Raw genomic sequence first — 20,012 nt, forward strand, 5'->3', positions numbered from 1 at the left:
TTAATATTTTGTAATATAATTTATATTATAATAATTATTATTTGCGCTTTTATCTGATTTTATTAAATTCCTTCTTAACAAATTTATAATTTTTTTAATGTTGAGTTGAAGAAAAGTTTTAGTGTAAATTAAAAAAATGTCCCAGAAACACATTTACGTCACCATTTTATTCGTGTTTATCTAGAGATCCACGAGAAACGGCAAATGAGCGATTGGAAGGTGTGCCAGGTGTTTCTTGTCTCTATTGATTAGACTACCGATTGTAGAACGTAAGAGGATTGGCTTCCTAGTCGACTACAACGTGATGGATCGAGAGGCCATATTGTGTTCAATCCTATTACAAATCCGCCAGTGATTATACTACATGGAAATGCGTCACCTTTTAATATCGCGGTACAAATGACAAAAATATGGACGAGATATTTGATCAAATATCGATCAATATTGCCGCTGACATTTGCAGATCTCGAAATACATTTCGTCCTCTGTTAAATTTTACGGATAAATTATAAAAATATTAAAGTTCAGATAACCTTGGATGCAAATTTAAATCTAGAATGAGATGTAAATTAATTCTAGGACGACTTGATATATATATGTATTTTCATTTAAAAAGAAAAAGGAAGATATGAAATAAAGTAAAAATGTAATAATTAAATTTAGAGTATCAAATATGCGATTCTAAAAAATTCTGGAAAAATAATTAGAATAGTATCCGCTTTGTCTGTAATGTTAATATAATGATATGTTATTCATTTCTGGCATTATTATTTCGCGGAAATATAGCGTACTGATTGGCTATTCAGCAACTCGTGAACGTCGCGCACCACCTCCTCTTAACTCGAGTGTCCCGTAATGTTCATACGGATAATGCATGCAAACTTGGTCTGATTGGCTTAATGAGGATGTACCTGCATCTGAATAGCGAGTGCAAATTATGCGCGCGTGATCTTGGAACCTATATTAATGTTATGATTATGTATTATTTTCACTTTACCGATGGAAGCAACAGTATGTAAGATGGAGTAACCGAAGATGCTAATCCTCATAGGTGTCTGAGTTAAGAAAACAAATTCAATAATTGATATAATATACAAAACTAAAACTTTCACACTTTATTATTTCCTCCTATTCCTACGTTCCTAATGAAATACATTAATTATTGTACAATATGCTTTTTAGTTTTTTTTTAATATTTATTTATTTGATTGATTGATTGATTGATTGATATCTTTATTCGTCCCCTTGGGGATTGAAGGCGCTTTTTCGAGGAGCGTACCCGAACCTCTTACAACCTTTTCACAGAATAAATACAGAATCATGCAAATCCAACTAAACCAAAAGAAAATACAAAGAAAATATAAGATAAAAACAAAAAATAAAAATGAATACAATATAATACAATAAATCAAGGTGTAAATAAAGGTAAAGAAATATGGAAAAAATAAAAATAAAAATAAACTAAAAATAAAACTAAAAATACACCATAAATCGTACAGCAGAAACCTAACACCTATGCTGTAATTCACCGCGCAGGGAAGACAACGCTTATCCGACAACCGCTCGCTTTGCTTACTACTAACTTATTACTATCCTCGGCTTATGTCTGCCTTACATTCTAACTTACAAACTACCTTATCTAACCTGACTAAGAGAGAGAGATCTATCCCTAACTTTCGACTTCCGGTCCCACATACTCCACATATTCTCCTTCACTCCACATACTCCCCTCCACTCACCATACCCTCTCCTTCCACCTCTCCTCCCTGCTCCCCCTTTTCCATCTCTCTTTCACTCTCTATCCCCCTCATCCACCATTCCCCATCCCCTTCCTGACCCAAAATCTCTTCCATTCTTTCCCACCAATTCCCCTCTTTTCCTTCTCCTCCACATTCTCCCAGTACATGTTCCCATGTCTCCTCACCCCCCCACATCGCCTACACTTCCTCCTTTCTTCTGTTTCCCAATATCTCGCTCCTCTCATCTCATTATTCAGCCTAAATCTTATCACCCTCCTCCATCTACTCTCCCCCCATCCCTTTTCCAAATATGCCGGTATTCCCTCCTCTTTCACCTCCCCATACCATCTATTGTACCTTGAATCTCTAATCCTTTCCCATCTTTCCTCCTTTTGCATCTCTCTATCCCTCTGCTCCCATCCATCATATACTTCTTCTCCCCTTCCTCTTTTCTCCTCCATCTCTTTCACTCCTTTTCCCCTGTCCTCAAAAAATTTTCTCCTCTCCTCTTCCCACCCTGTCATTTCCCCTCCCTCTCTTATCTTCCTCTTCATTTTCTCAAAGCATCTCCTCGCTAAGCCTCCACCTCTCCCTTCTTCCAGCTTCTTTTCAAATCCTACTGCCCTTTTCCCCGTCCCTATCCTAAACTTCTCCTTCCCAGTTTCCTCCCTTACCATATACCCCGGTGTGCACCAGTCTACCACTAACGTCCACCTAATCCATCTTTCCTGCATTGCCTCCACCTCTTTCCATTCCCTCCACTCCCATATTTCTGCACCAAACTCCATTACCGTTCCTACCAACCTTTCACACAGCCAAATTCTTCTTTTCCAATCTCCCGTAAACCTCCTTTTACCTATCTCCCACACCTGTCTTATCACTGCCCCTGCCTTCCTTACCCTGTCTTTCACATGCGCCTCCTGTTCTCCGTTCCTTTGCATCTTATATCCTAAATATGTGAATTCCTTCACCTCCTCTATCTCTTTCCCCTTCCCTCTCCACTTTGCCGTCTTCCTCCTCCTTCCTCCTTTTCTAAACCTCATAGCTTTCGTTTTCCCCACATTTACCTCTAATCTTTTCCTATCCATATACCCCTCTAATTTCCTTAACATGTGTGCCATCCCCTCTTCATTTTCTGACAACAGCACCATGTCATCCGCATATGCCAAGCAATAAATTTTTTCCTCTCCTAATTTCACCCCTCCCCATCCACCCCTTCTCAACACCTCCTCCACATCCGCTAAAACTAGGTTGAATAAATACGGACTCATTGGACATCCCTGCCTCACTCCTCTTGCTGTCCAAAAATTCTCTCCTAATTTCTCTCCTACCCTCACTCTACTCCTTGTCTCCCTATATACCTCTTCTATCCTAATACTTAATCCTTCCCTAACCCCTCCCCCCTCATTGCTTCCACCAACACTTCCCTGTCCACTGAGTCAAACGCCGCCTTTAGATCCACAAACGTCGCCACCACCATTCCACCTTTCCGCTTTAGCTGCCTATTCACCAGAAAATTTAAAACATAAATATTGTCTATTACTCCCATCCCCTTCCTGAAACCTGTCTGATTCTGAGGTACCATGTCTTTTTCCTCCATCTCCTCCTTCAACCTCTCCGTAAACACTCCCACATATATTTTGTATAGCGTTGGCATCAACGTTACCCCTCTATAGTCCTCTACCTTCTCTCCTGCCCCCTTTTTTACTAAAGGAACAATTATTCCATCCTTCCACTGCTCCGGCCATCCTTCTCCCCTCCAAACCCTGTTACAGAAGCCCCAGATCCATTCATCTATCCTTTCGCCCCCACACTTCCATACCTCATTTGGCACCCCGTCCGCCCCCGCCGCCTTCCCCTTTTTCAACTTCTCCAAAACATACCTTATCTCACTTCTCCTCGGATCCTCTTCTCCATCCTCTGCCCTTCCTCCCTTCCCTCCTCTTAACACCCTACTTTCTACCCCTCCTAACAACTTCATAAAGTACTCTCTCCATTCTTTCCCTTCTATCCCCTCATTTACCCCTTTTCTCCTTTTCCTCTCCTTATTAACTATCCCCCATACCTCCCCTTCCGTCCTTACTTTCTGCGCCTCTTTAATCCATCTCTTGTTTTCCTCCTCTGTTTTCCTTTTACATAGCAACTTGTATTCCGCTCTCTCCTTCCTATTATACCTTTCCCCCTCCCCTCCCCTTTTCCTCCACTCTCTTAATGTTCTCCTCACTTCTCTCCTTTTACCCTCACATTCTTCATCCCACCGTCCTATCCTTTTCCTTCTCCCACTTTCTCTTTCCCCCTCCTTCAATTTCTCTCCTATCTTCCCTATTTTCATTTCCAACTCTTCATCAACTCCCTTATCTCTCATTAATTCCCAGTCTATCTCCTCTCTTATTTTTTCCCCTCCTCCTGTTGTCCATCTCCCCCCCTTTTTTCTTTACTTCCCCACCCTCCCCCCTTTGCCCTTTCTCCTTTTCCTTCTAAAAATACTACCACTGGATGATGATCCGACTCCACGCTATCCCCTACTTCCATCCTGACCACCCTTTTCCTTACCTTTTCCTCCCCTATCACATAATCAATCACTGATTCTCCTCTTCCCCCCGTATATGTAAATTCCCCCTCTTCGTCCCCTTCCACCATTCCGTTCAGTATTCCCCATCCCCTTTTTTCTAGTCCCCCTATCAAATTCCTTCCTTCTTCATTAACCTTTCCATCTTTTGATTTTCTTAATCTTCCTTCCTCCTCACCCTCCTCTACACCTCCTCCCAACTTCCCCGTCCTCGCGTTAAAATCACCCCCTATTATTGTCCATTTGCTTTCCTCCTGCTCCTCTAGCCATCCCTCCAACGCTTCTAGCTTTTCCTTCATATCTCCCTTCACATACACTCCTACTATCCTCCATCTTTCTTCGCCCATCCATACTTCTACTGCCAACACCCCTTCCTCTTTTTCCTCTACCTCAATAACCGAGACTACTTCCCCCTCCTCTTTTACTCCAATAAGTATCCCCCCCATCGGTCTTCCTTTTTTACTCCTTTTCTTCGCTAATTGTCTCTCCCACCTATAGCCCTTTGGTAACATCCGCTTTACCCTGTCCCAGCCTTTCCCATCAACCCAAGTTTCCACCATTACTACAATCTCCCATCTCTTAATTTCTTTCCAAAACCTTTCCTCCTTATTCTTTACCCCCGCTACATTCCAGAAGCCTACTTTCCACCCCTCTCTTCCTCTATCCCCTTTCCTCCCTCCCTCTCCTTTTCTTTCGCCCTCACTCCTATCCTTTTCCCTCTCTTTCCTCTTCGTTTTTCTTTCCCCTTCATCTCTATTCTCCCCCTCATAATCTATTCTAACATCTCCAGCTCCCCATTCACTACCTCTCCTTTCCCCTTATCCATTTCTTCTCCCCTTAATTCCCCCTTCCAGTTCCTGAGTCTCCCCTTCTCTTCGTCCCATCTCCACCAACACTCATTGATTCTGATTTTTCCGTACCCTGTCCATTCCTTATTGCCTTTTTTCCTTTCTTCCTCCGCTATTTCCCCAATTCTCCATTTCATCCTCCTCTCAGCCCACGTTAGATCGTCATCTATTCTGATCTTTTTCCCCTTTAGCTCCTTCTTTTTCTCCATCACCTGTCTCTTCTGCTCCCTGCTTCCTAGCCTTACCACCACCATTTCCCCTTCCCTCCCCCTCTTTCCCCCTAATCCTCCTAATCCACTCAATCTTTACCTCCGCCCCTATGGCCTCAAACACTTTCTTCACCCTCATTTCCGGCTCTCCTGTTCCCCCCTCCAATCTACGAATCACTATGTTGTTCCTCCTTTCCTCTCTTTCCTTTAGTTCTATCTTCCTACCTATTCCTTTCATCTTATCTACTAATATTTATTTATTTATTTACTTAATTTTTTATTTTGATATTTTTTTTATATTTTTATAAATATCTATTTCTGATAAAAGAGTATCCTAAATTATATTTCTTCCGATTATTTGAACTCGATATTAAATATTAGATAAAAAGAAAGTGCGATGATATTGTAATAATTGAGCTCTTAAAATGAATTTGAGACATTAGAATGTCTCGATCTATCTTTTGCGACGTTTACGACAGCTTTCTTTATCGCGGACCTAAATAGAATCGTTAATTAACGTGTTATCGGGTTCAATACTCGCACGATTCATCGGTGCTGAGATTAAGAGGATGTAACGCAAATGAATGCAGTCCTGCCTGGCGGCCATGCACGATGGAGCTTCACTTTAGGAATTACAGCGCTCAACGTTCCGGCATTTTTCCTCTCCTGCTCGCTCATTTTCCATTCCTTGTACATACAGCACCGCATCGCGTCGCACGAGAGTTGCACAATTAATTGCAATCAGCGTAGCGTTTCTCGTTACTCTCCTGACGCTTGCTTGTCGGGAAGATCCCGGGTATAATAACGTTCCCCTCGCGTGAAGTGGAAATTTAAGGATGCATCGTTCCAGTATATATCCACTGTATATATCCACTTATAATTTTGAGGACCTGAGATCCCAAATCTACAAGAGACTCACTTTTTTAATTAGCTAATCTAAACAAATTATCTGATCTATCGTTAAAAAAATTTACCACAAATATCTTCTAAAGTATGTAAAAAATATCAATATATAATTTCTCCAAGATAAAGATAAAATGTAATACGTAAAGACACATGATGTTTGTTATAACAGATTAATCCTCGAAGCAGATAGCCATGAAACTATAACAGACAAGTATGTAAGATAAGAATAAAAGATATTAATTATAAACGACACATTTTTCCCATTTGTCATAAAAGAGACTCAGTAAATGTCAATATTATCGCAAATAATGATGCAAATAATAGTGTCAAGGGTTTAAAATATAAATATAACTTTGATGCAACACTGATAAAAATACAAACGTGATTCTACACATCTTTGAGTTTCTCAATAAAGCTGTTAAATTTTATCCGAGGGGTCAACCATTGGCAATCATTGTACATTTCATCAAAAATATATTGCGGCAGTACAGTAAATATAATTTTAGGAAATTCATGTTTTAGAAAAATATGAATTGAAATCATACTAGCAATATAAGACAAAAAGTAATATGCATTAGAAATATTTTTTAATTCTGCGGCAGTACTGGCAATATTGACAATAAAATAATAATAGGAATACCAAAAGTACAAAAGCATTACTAACGATACAAAAGCAATACAATAGCAATGTTAGCAATAAAATGTATTGTACTGCCAAAAATGGCAATCACTGTACATTTTCTCAATGATAGTTGACCCCTCGAAAGAATTCTAACATTTTGATGTACATACAATTATATATCTTGCGTTTTTAATACATAAACAATCTTACGTAACATAAAACAATCTTATAAAATAAAAATCGAAACTCTTTTGTAAATACATAGTTTTTCAAATATGCTCAATCCAGAAGTAAAATGCAAATTTTGTCATCACAAAATATCTATTGATGATGATCCCGATATCGAAAAAGAAACACTGCTAGAAGCTTCAACGATAATGACCAAACACTTAAAAAATGAGCATGAAATTCTGATTTTGCGGCAGTACGAATATTACGTGGATGAATTCATTTTGCGACTTTCGTTAATTACAAATTCATTTCGCGTTGGGCGATTTTGTGTTACTTAATTGTAATCGCTATATTTAGTTACGTGCGCGAATCTGTTTCGCTCTTACGAGCACTTACTCGTATTGCAACGCATAACGCGGCCATTAAATGAGTTGTTGGACGGTCAGCTGTATCATGTGCAAAGTTACGTGCATTCTGAATGAAAATTGCGAAACGTCCGATTCAAACTTGCATCAGTTCTTTAAATAATCACCATCATAGCAGAGAGTTCCAAAAGTTCCTTGATATAAAATTCAGTTATTCTTTGCGTCTGGAGATTTTTCAAGAATCGAAAATTTATCTTTGCGACTAGATTAAAAAACAAAATCGTTTTAATTGACTTAAAGTTGCCAATACGTGTGCAAATCTCATGCGAATATTGCATGATCCCATCTGAGCATCGTAAAACGAATCGTTAATCGTTTTGCGACCGACCTTGAAGATATCTATCGTCGTGCAACAAGGTGTCAGATTGTGGGGATACTTGCAGCATGGCCGTTCGATCGACGACAGCCAGACAAGACACAACGAAGGACTTCATAAGGAGGGTACAAGCGTTTCTCTGAAAATCGCACGAATTTATTCCGTGGGAACCGAAGAAAGAGACTCGTTATTTATTTCGTGTATGTCGGATACTATCGGTATCTAGAAAATGGCGTTATTATATAAAATGATTAGATTTTCCGATCTTTTTGCGAAAGTAAAGCGATAGATATTTCAGATCATCTCTACAACGTAAAACATATCCTACATTGAAAAGAAAGGAAATCGTAACAGCAATGTCGGTGTATTTTTATAAATACGAAAGCTAAAATTATTGATTCAAGCACAGCTGAGAAAACTTTTCTTGCGATAATGTATTATTGATCTTACGTCTTGTTTTGTGTTGAGTGCTTTCCAAGAAATTAATTTTTTTTACAAAAAATAATACTTGAATATTTTATACTATTGTAAAAAAAATGATTAGGAAAAGTAGTGACCAAGTCTTATGCTCTATCCTTTGCAAGCTGTTGGATAGTGAGCGATAAAGAAAGTTCAATGTAAAGTAGCCTTATACACATTAAGTATGCCATTATGAGTCACCAGCGAATTATGTAAAAGACATTCGCCGGTTATTCCCATATAATAACATTCGCGATAAGCTACAATGCCGAATGTATATGCATACAAAAATATCGACAGTCGGATATTGAAGTAAACTGATAAATTATTTTCGCGTTGTTGCTTCAAATATTGATCCAGTTTTTTTTTAAATGTGCAGAAATAAAAGAACAGAGTTCTATCCGATGGTGTTTTTAAAGAAAGCTCTTGCACGCGAAGCACTTAAATGAAAATGCTTAAGGAAAAGTGGCCCGGCAGAAAAAATAGAAAACTAATATAAAATATATTATTACTACGGATTACTATAGATATATCTCCACTTGTGTCTATCTCTACAGGTGTCTATCAAACCTAAAATCAGGTCAATCGTGCATCGTCATTAAAGAACTCAATGGGTTGCGAAAAATAGACTCGGAGACCTAAATAAGCAGATAATAAATAAACCTGACGATTGCCAAGTTTAATCGTGTAACAGATCGTGTTCCAATGTAATCGATGGATGAGTGTTCCGGTTGTTGGTCACCGATAATTCTTCGACACAAAGATTACAAGGACGATTCTGAACGCTGGATGTACGCTATTTTCATTTTACGTAATAAGGAATCCTTGTCTATCGCATATGTTTTCGAATGATTATCGCGGCAAGATCTCTGGCAGAAGTAGGAAGTGTATCGACAATATTTTTGAACTTTTTTTTCGCGACATTACATCGTGTGTTGATGTGATCATTTTTTTATTTATAAAGATAATTTGTTTAATGTGTAGATTATATATATATATATATATATATATATATATATATATATATATATATATATATATATAGCGTGACTCATACAAATAGAAATATTATATAATTATAAATATACCGAAAAAAAATCTAGTGAAGATTGAAGTCTAACTGAATCCTAAAATATACTTTTAATTATTAAAGAATTTTTAAATGGTATAGAATTATAAAATTATGCAAAAAACCTTAAAATAATGACTAAAAAGTTGAACAATTTTGAAAATATAAAAATAAAAAAATAAAAAAAATTAAAAATTAAAATAATAGAAATTAATAAATATATGCTACCGGATATAAATATTCTAGACGAATTGCACATAGTTATGTAACGTGGGAACGAATAAAGTCATAATAATCCAGAATAACTTTCTTTCAAATGTGAAAATACGAAAACCTTGATCTCTCTTAACTGAAGAAAAAGATATTTAAGTCCGATTGTCAGTAAAAGGGTCAAGATGCGTCGAGAGCACATGACGTAAGCGTCGTCTGGCATCTTAATTGCATTCATAAACAGTCCCGACGGAGCCGTTGATACCGTTGGTCCGGGAATCAACTTCAAACAACCATTATCTTCATCACGCACGAGATCTCTTCGTAAGAACACGGGCTATTGTGAGCTCGTCCGGCTTCACCCACGATTTTTCTCCGACCGACATTCTAGCGAGAATAGCAGCGGGCATCGCGCAACGAGATACGAGATATTCTCTCGCGGCTTAGTTGATGATGCAAAGGCAACGTGTATCATGTCGTTGCTCGGGATTTTTACATCGTTGTTACGTCTTTCATTGCGTGTACCTTCGCGAATTTATTAACGGGCTTAGCTTGTTCTTATTTCAAAATAGTTATATGACACGTGTATTTTTTGTAAGAAATTATAAGCATAAGTTATATATTTGGAATTTGTCAGTTGCTAACGTTAAATCTTGTGTAAATGATTGCGAATAAACATTTTCGATTATATATGTATATATAATTTTATTTTTAAATACATCTACCAGTATATTCAATATTTATTATTACTCAATATTTAATATTTATTATTCAATATATATTATTCATTACTACTTTTTATTACTTTTATTGTGGCAATTCTCTTGCTACAATAAAAGTAATAAAAAATAGTAATAATCTTGATGAATCTTCATGTAAATTTATCAGATTAAATCAGATATAAATTCAAAGTATCATCAAATTTATACAAATAATAAAATAATTTATTTACTTATTTAAAATAAAAAGTAAGATAAAGAGAAATATTAAATTTTAAATTAATTAAAGTATAATTAGAGAAGATTATGCTTAATTGAAGTTGTTGGCGAAGTATTTCAACCTCGTTGCGGTATGTTCGGAAGAGAGAAGTGGATTATCGATTTGAAAGATTGGAATCCCAAAATCGGGGTCAACTTTGGCTGATATCTCTGCTAACAGTTGATAATTATGTTGCATGCATTGATCATCTATGAACCATATTGGTCTCGAATTGAGACATTGTCTCAAATTTTGGCGATATTATCTGCGACTTGAGCTTATTATTAAACTTTATCATGTGTTTAAATTTGTGTTTATTAAAAAAAATAAATAAAAATCTTTAATCAATATGTAATTAAAAATTACAATTAAGAATATTTGCAAAAGTTATGAAATATAAAACATTTTTCGTAGAATATAACAAATATTTAGGACTTGTTTTAATTATACATTTTCTTAATCAACTTGTTAGTAACAAGTTCACTAATTAAGTAAATGAATATGATACATAAATGTGTAACATTTACATTCTTTTATAAAATATGTATCCCACGGAACGTGGAGAAAGCGGCTGTGCACTATTTTAGCGTTGAATCTAATCAATGGACGAATGGATTGGCAGGAGGCGAAAATTATAATTTCAATAAGTAGAATGTGTCTATAGAAACTTATACAGCTAGTATATAGCTTTCATAGCAAAGCATAACAGCGTGCAATTTTGACTATGAGACTGTAAGTTGCTCGCATTGACTCATTAACTTTAATGATCCGCACGATTTGTTTTCTCTTAGCGTTGTTTCACTTCCAAGACCTGGCATTTGGAGCACGAAAGCACTTGAATAATGGAAATGTACGGAGAACACGCTACACAAAGTATCGTCAATGTACCACCTGTCGCTACAAGTGCGATTGATCTACGCCCAGCTGATATAGATAGAATATGCTGACGTCAGGAGCATAATACATTAAATCCATACAGATCAAATTTCTTCATCCCATCGAAATGCGTGTTAATTTTAAACAAATATTGTTCTCTTCTATTTTATTAACTACTATTTACAACAAAAATAAAAAAATTGGTTTTCTTCTGAGAGAAATTATATATATTTTATATTTTTAAATATGTTTATATTTTTAAATATTTTTTTATAAAAAGAGGTAGAGAGAGAGAGATTCCTCTCTCTCTCTCTTTCTCTCTGTTCTTAACAAATAAATGTACGTAGATATACAATTAAACAAAAATTAAAAATAAAAGCCATTAAAATTTTCCAGAGTGTTGTCATAATTTTAGAATTATCAGTTAGTTTATTCGAATATTTTTTATTACATCTTTTTCGAAATCGATATTCAATGAAATATAGATTAAATTTTTTCTATTACGTATCAATTTTTAAATTTTTGCAAAATATAATAATGAAAAATTCGTATAAACAATCGTATAAAATGATCGAGATCTATCAAGAGTTCTGCGACAAGAACGGACTTTGTTTTTATTTCAAACAGCGAATTCCCATATTCCTACCGTGCTCCACTTTCACGGGTGATAAATTGCGAAAGTAGCCGGAGACTCTTTTAGGACATGTCGAGCAAACAAATAAATTTTACCAAAATCGCTCTTCCTTTCCGCCGCACGAGATTACTGTTAAGGCAAAAATGAAATATCGCGTCGCTGTGAATAACTTGGCGATTATGATATTTTTAAGTACAACGGAAATCCGATCTATATTTTTCGAGAAATTATTACATCTACGTTGCCTAGCATGAACCTAAAATATATCATCAAAGATTCACTAATTTTGATGTCATTGTATTAATTTAATGCCCAGTGAATTGATCGGAAATCGTTAATAGCCGCACTCTTATGTAGCGTAGTTTCAAAAATATTAAAAATTAATTCATTATGTTTCTAAAGAGAAAAATATTTTATCCAATATCGGATTTTACAATACATCAATTAAAATTTATGTATTTATTATATATTATTATTAATCTAAAACTATGTTTTAATAATATTTAATCTTGTGTAATAATAATAAAATGTGAATTTCATAATTATCTTATTTTTTTCTTTTAATAAAGTCTTCTCTACATAATCAGTTTTTATAAAATGCGGGCAATATCTCATAATTACCTTTTACGGATAACATGTTCGCTATTAAAAACCTGTCAGCATATGGGGTCGCATCATGGACAAGATTAACGGTAAGGAAGAGACAGAAAGAAAGATGAGACCCAGCAGAAAAAGAAAGTATAGAAGCCATTTCTCCTGCGCGAATACGTGCAGATTTCTCGACGAAAGCAAGAGAATGTGCTTATATTCTAAAGTGTAATGCGTGACGCCGATGGAAATTTAATTTCTAATCGAGTCGATTATCACCCAGACTTTTGCTATGAAACTCTTGTTACGAGAAAGCTCGATGAAATCATGTTTCTAGTTTAGACCTGATTAAATTTCAATTATTGCACTAAAAATCTGCGATTTTTAGAAGCCTTTAACAATCAAGAAAAGATCTTTTGTTACGTATATTATCAGACACACATATAATAAAAACATTAAAGGAATAAATTTATATTTATAATAAAATATATTTATCATGTGTGTAAAAAAATTATTTTTAAAGTTAAATAATTCAACGAATAATTACTTTTTCATCTATCTCTATTTATTAACTTTCTTAACTTTCGAGAAACACTTATTTCTAATCACTATACTTTTGGTATGAAAACTTTTTACTTTACTCCAATTTATTTCCCGACCTTGCTCGGTTGTTCTTATAAACTTGGCTATTTGTATCGAAAAACTCGACTTGAAAGATGATTTGGCTGGAAATCGATTTCTATTAGCGATAAAGCGTTTGTAAAAAAGTTCGTTAGAGAAAGCCCGTAGTATATTAATTGCTAATTTTCAGTCATATTAACCCAAATCGAGACATACTCGTGGCTAACACGATATACATTAATTATTACTAGCAGATTGATTTCACTTGATTACACGATTTATGCTTATATATAATCGCGCAACGTAAAAATATAAAGAAAATTTTTAGTTCAAACTTAGAAATAAAAATTTTATGTTTTTTAGACTCACATAATTTTATATATTTGATTTACCTAACATAATTGTTTTTGATATATATATAATTTATTCTATTAATTACCTCATAAAAGAGCTTTTAGTTCCGAAATCGTAGAAATGTGGAAAAGAGAGAAAAAGGGATATTCGCTTTGTATAAGATCAACAAAAGATTAACAAAAGATCAACAAGAAACTAGAAAGACCAGGAAGGATGTTTGCTATCTCGAAAAGGCGATTTTTGCACTGATTCAACGAAAGATAACTAATTGTAAGAGAACAAGTTAGAGGAAACAGAGAAAAGAAGAGAGGAAAATAAAGAGAGAGAGAGAGAGAGAGAGAGAAAGTAAAAATGAAAGGAGAGAAACACCAGAATTTGACGAACCTTTTTTCGCGAGCGCGCAGAGAAATCATTCGCGGACGAAAGTTTCGCGATTTAAAGCGGGTCGCACGACGAGTTCACTTTCGAGAGAGTCTACAGTAAAAACGGCGCGAGAAAGAGAATATATATGTACGATGCGTGCATATACATCGTCGGGCCCGTCATTATGCATGCGACGTTCGTCAATATCTTCTCTGTCAACGTTTGACAGTCATTCAATGACTCAGACGCGTGTATCGCGCCGCGCATTCTGACTTCGACAGCGAAACGATCGATTAATTATCGAAGGCGCGTACATTCTGATTTTCTGATGGCTGGAAATAAAAGGATGCTTAAAACGACATTTTAATATTAATAAGTATTGATATATATCCTGATATTAAAAAAAATATTTTTTATGTCGAAAAAATAATGCTCTATTTCTATCTCTACTGCTTTTTGTGCGTGATATTGATATTATAATTAATTTAATTAGGTAACATTTTTGGCGATAAAAAATACTTGTGTTTCATTTCTCTCTTAGATTTATAATATGCACATTTGCATATATAAAATGGTGTCTGTGAAGCTGGCACGACAATCTACGAATTATAAAAAAATACTAAGAGTTCTGATAGCACTTTTCATAGTTCTATAGTTCCTGATAAAAATTAAAAAGAGTTCCGCATTCCTTATATTAAAAAATCGAAATCGAAAAAATGTCGTGCTAACTTCGCGAATCTAGCACGACACTATTTCCTCTAAAGTACCAAAACGCGTTGAATATTATTATTTTTAGCAAGAGTTCCCGATAGTTCTGTTCAAGTTCAGACTATATATGCAATTTCAGATCGATATTTCAATAATTAATAATTTTTTACGAATTTTTAATGTCCTCGACCAGCACGACACTTAGTGAAAATGTGTCGTGCTGATGATTTTCCGTAGTTTTAACGGCAGTTCTGGACAGTTCTATATAAGTTCTATCTTTTAGAAACATTTTTACGCAGAGTTCCGACCGATTACTATCTTTTAAAATAATTTTTTACAATAACCCAGCACGACACTCTCCCTCTAAAGTACTGAGACACGTTGAATATTATTATTTTTAGCAAGAGTTTCCGATAGTTCTGCTATAGTTCAGCCTATATATGCAGTTTTAGGTCGATATTCCAAAAATTAATAATTTTTTATGAATTTTTAATGTCCTCGACCAGCACGACACTTAGTAAAAATGTGTCGTGCTGATGATTTTCCGTAGTTTTAACGGCAGTTATCGACAGTTCTATATAAGTTCTATCTTTTAGAAACATTTTTATGCAGAGTTCCGGCCGATTACTATTTTTTAAATATTTTTTTACAATAATCCAGCACGACACTCTCCCTCTAAAGTACTAAGACACGTTGAATATTATTATTTTTAGCAAGAGTTTCCGATAGTTCTGCTACAGTTCAGCCTATGTATGCAATTTCAGACCGATATAATAATTATAATTTTTTATGAATTTTTAATGTCCTCGATCAGCACGACACTTAGTAAAAATGTGTCGTGCTGATGATTTTCTGTAATTTTAACGGCAGTTCTCGACAGTTCTATAAAAGTTCTATCCTTTAGAAACATTTATACGTAGAGTTCCGACCGTTTATTATTTCATAAATAATTTTTTACAATTATATTATTAATTGTTGGAATATCGACCTAAAATTGCATATATAGGCTGAATTATAGCAGAATTATCGAGAACTCTTGCTAAAAATAATCATGTTCAACGCATTTTAATACTTTAGAGGCAGAGTGTCGTGCTGGGTTATTGTAAAAAATTATTTATAAAATAGTAATCGGTCGGACTCCGCGTAAAAATGTTTCTAAAAGGTAGAACTTATATAGAACTGTCCAGAACTGCCGTTAAAACTACGGAAAATCATCAGCACGACACATTTTCACTAAGTGTCGTGCTGGTCGAGGACATTAAAAATTCATAAAAAAATTATTAATTTTTGGAATATCGACCTAAAACTGCATATATAGGCTGAACTATAGCAGAACTATCGGGAACTCTTGCTGAAAATAATAATTTTCAACGCGGTTTAGTACTTTAGAGGGAGAATGTCGTGCTGCGCGACAATCTTAAAAATTGTTTAAAAATTATTAATTTTTGAAATATCGATCTGAAATTGCATATATAGTCTGAACTTGAACAGAACTATCGGGAACTCTTGCTAAAAATAATAATATTCAACGCGTTTTGGTACTTTAGAGGAAAGAGTGTCGTGCTAGATTCGCGAAGTTAGCACGACATTTTTTCGATTTCGATTTTTTAATATAAGGAATGCGGAACTCTTTTTAATTTTTATCAGGAACTATAGAACTATGAAAAGTGCTATCAGAACTCTTAGTATTTTTTTATAATTCGTAGATTGTCGTGCCAGCTTCACAGACACATTGAAATGTATGTTATAAATTGAAAGAAAATTTTGTTTATTCGGTAATTATACATGTAGAGAAATAAAAGAGTGTATATAAAATTGTAGATATGAGAAAGTACGCATTAAAAACATGATTGGAAATATTTCATTTTATACACACAATGTGCAGATGTCAAAATTAAATCTCTAAAAAATTGCTAAAATTCCTGTCATATAGAAAATATTTACGAAATATTTGGACTTTTTTCTCAATAAAAACACTAATAATAGTGAAAGAATTAGAAATAGGTATATCTAACTGAGGACATTGCCCGAGAAAAAAGTATAAGATATCAAAAATAGATCATCTCATCTTGTACACTCGAACATCACGGACGTGATCAGAAAATCGATTGATCTATGTGCGCGTAATATTTATAGGAAGCGAGTTCTTCACTTCACGTTCTACTTGCTGAACCATTTGATTGCTGCTTTCCTGTATTATCGGAAAGAAAGGATCGAAAATAATAGCATTTAAAAACATCTATACCTTTCTTTGAATGATTGATTGAATTTTTTGTGTGAAACTATTAAGTTATTAAGAATAAAATTACGACTTGGCATATAATTGGCTTTCATGTATATATAAAAAAATCATAATTCAGAAATCGTGCGAATTTTCGTTCAACAAGCAAGTTTCTAAAAAAATTGCATTCGGCTTTTTTCCCCCTAAAACTAAAATTATTGATTCATTTAGTTCCAAAAATTTCAGAAACTTTAGTCCAAGAATTGAATATTGTAATTAACAATGATCTAAAATCAAAATTTTGCTAAGGAAAAATTAAATTTGAAACTGAAAGAAATCCAAAACTGAAAAAAAAGTTATGCAAATATTGATATACTGTACATAAACAATCATTTTAAAACCATTTAATTTATTCTAGCTAACATCTCTTATGCAGTTCTCCCATATAAGAAAACATGTAATAAAGTACTTCATTACAACATACTAACGATGCTATAAATACATATTTATCGCTTATCTAATCTCGATCATGAAAAATTCATATACGATACTGGTGAAATTGGATTTCTCGTCTGTTCTTTACACATAAATGTAAGCATAGCATGAGTTTCTATAAAAATTTTTATATAGTATTCCAAATATTACGTATTAATATTGTTAACATTTAATAATATTCTTAAATCGTAAAAGTAAAATTTATTTATTTCGTCAAAGTAAATTTTATTTGAAACTAAATAGGGATAGAATTTTTTATATATTCTTATTTTTAATTTAGTTTTTTCTTTAGGAGAAAAACCTTTTCGGAAAAAATTTTATATCACTTGTATAATTATTTGGGGAAACTTGTTTCTCCTAGGAAAAGTTCACAAAGAATTTAGAGTAGACAGAAAATACGTGATACTTGAGAGCCTGTATATGTATATATGTATATTGAGGAGAGTTTAGTAGAGATCTGTAGAAAAAAGTATATCTCTCAAACGAGAATTAGAATAGGAAGAATTAAATAGGTGCGCTGAGCCTCTGCGGTTGATTGTTATATATTCACCTTGTGCCCTACAAAAGTCTAAAGTGACGCTTTTGATATCGATTTCTATCCCAAGGTTGTCCCTTGAAATATCTTTCCCAGGTAAGAGTGCTCGCTTCCATCCCAATAAGAGAACATATTTCTAGACATCGTGCTATGTCCGAATTTTAAAGATACTCGCTGTTACGAAGCGAAATATTTCTATGTATGTGTTCTAAATATGATATTATTTTCATATGCGATAAAATTTTCAATTGTTTTCAACTGTTTTGAAACCTGTTTTCTTTACTCAAATATTGGATTAGAAATGTCTTAATTTTTTACAACATTTAAAATTAGAAATGTCTTAATTTTTTACAAATTATTTAGTGACAAAAAATATAAGAATTAAATAAAGTTATTAAATTTTAAATAAAGTTATTATAAGTTATTAAATATATTAAATCAATAATCAATTAATCTAAAAGTATAATGAGAAATGAATAATATTGGAAGGAAGAAAATGTTGTTCTTTGATAAAATCTCACAATTATGTTTCTAGTGTCTATTATAATTATCTCTGTTATAATTATCTGATATGATAGATCTTCGTAATAAAAGATATATTTCGGTGTCGAATGAGACATTTCATTTCCTCGATGTTTCTCAACCTGAATGGTGAAAATCGTCGTTCCCGAGATGCAAGTACTTTTAGGGTTTGATATCGACCGTTGCAACCGCTATAGTATAATGCCGTCAGAGGATATACCTCGTACTGATAATAATGTTCGTAAGCGATCAACTTTAGTACAATTAGTAGCCAACTATTACGCAGTCTGAAATATGCTGCAACAAGATATTTAAAATATATTAATGATACAGGCAATTATGGTTTATGATTTTGAATGTTTTATTATATAGATAGACAGTGATAGTGACTATCACTATGTCTATTTATATAATATATTTGTAAATTAAATTATAAATTAAGATATTAATTGCTATTTTTTAAAATCATTCTAATGCTTCATTATTAATCAAATAAACAATATTATTAACAAATATGACTTCTAGATTATATTTTTTATTTAATTAATAAATTTCAATTAGTGACTAATGTCTTATACGTAAATTAACGAAACGTGATATTCACTTATGAAGCTTATTGTAAGACAAGCATTTTTCTTACATTTTAGAAGTTATAAAAACCAGCAAAAAATGTATAAACGCTTACCCATCCACTCCAAAATATAACAAAATTTAGAATTAAGAATTTATATTGCAACGCGATCGTTCTTGAAACATAACCTAGATTTTTCAGACAGCAATTTCGTAAGATATCAAACGAATATTAGCAAAAAAAAGATAATACAGCTAGAAATTATAGTCTAATACGTTATGTAGAATATGTTGTACATGTATGAGTTGATTATTTATAAAGATGAAAAGGATTACCTTTGATATAAATCCACACGTGATTGCTCTCTTGCACCTTGCACGCAGAAGTAAGCCGGAAAAGAGTAGCTACCTGTCAATATGGCTTCTACACGTTCACACAGGACGCGGAAATGCTTGCCGCGCGGCAAAATTTAAACGTGATACATATTACACAAATATGTTATATAACATCAAAGTAATGCTAATATGGCGTTTGTCACATAACGTGTAATATTTTAGTTGTATTGCTGTTATACTGTTATAACCAGTAAATAACAAAAATATATAACAGTTTTAAAACAAAGTTATATTGCAGTTACAAAAAAAATTAAGCAACATCAATATTAATAACATATAACTTCTGTTGTATTGCGTGTTATCTGTGGATTATATAATAATTATAATCTGTGTTTGCTGGGTTGATATCAGATTATCGGCAAAAATCAAGCAGAATCTGCGTGCGCACAATTTGACTGCAGATTGACAGCAGAAGTGGAACAGGGTTTGCATGCGTGATCTGATGGCAAATTGGCAACAATCTGCATTTGATTCGATAGTTCCTTCGCTTACCGCTATGTGATGTATTTTCTCGCAATCAAATTTCTGTCAGAAATATATATAAAGTCGCTATTATTAATAAAAGATAAAAATTAATAAAAGATAAAAAATATAGTAACTATTTCTAT

The 20,012-nt window shown here is 33.8% G+C and overlaps 1 protein-coding gene and 1 pseudogene across 5 annotated transcripts in view; one reads left to right on the forward strand and one right to left on the reverse strand.

Moving 5' to 3' along the window:
* Positions 1-20,012, forward strand: part of LOC145970596 (protein kinase C and casein kinase substrate in neurons protein 1-like) — a 200,698-nt pseudogene that overhangs the window by 12,547 nt on the left and 168,139 nt on the right. The gene's annotated exons all lie outside the window — the stretch shown is intronic.
* On the reverse strand, positions 1,093-19,548 carry LOC145970385 (uncharacterized). 4 transcript variants are annotated; one of them, XM_083097136.1, is made up of 4 exons: positions 19,345-19,548; positions 18,438-18,735; positions 17,932-18,064; positions 1,093-6,469 (listed from the first exon to the last, which is right to left on the reverse strand). In XM_083097136.1, the coding sequence occupies exon 4, from the start codon at positions 3,008-3,010 to the stop codon at positions 1,808-1,810; it is 1,203 nt and encodes a 400-aa protein (XP_082953262.1). In that variant the 5' UTR covers positions 3,011-6,469; positions 17,932-18,064; positions 18,438-18,735; positions 19,345-19,548; the 3' UTR covers positions 1,093-1,807. The 4 variants fall into 4 exon arrangements, with proteins under 4 accessions (XP_082953262.1, XP_082953261.1, XP_082953260.1 ...); XM_083097135.1 differs by having other exon boundaries at positions 1,093-6,269; positions 6,340-6,469; positions 17,932-18,735; XM_083097134.1 differs by having other exon boundaries at positions 1,093-6,269; positions 17,932-18,735.

The sequence above is a fragment of the Camponotus vicinus genome, unplaced genomic scaffold (genome assembly GCF_025532165.1).
Source record: "Camponotus vicinus isolate PSW18456_S1 unplaced genomic scaffold, iyCamVici1.0 SCAF_4, whole genome shotgun sequence".
Lineage (NCBI taxonomy): Eukaryota > Metazoa > Arthropoda > Insecta > Hymenoptera > Formicidae > Camponotus > Camponotus vicinus.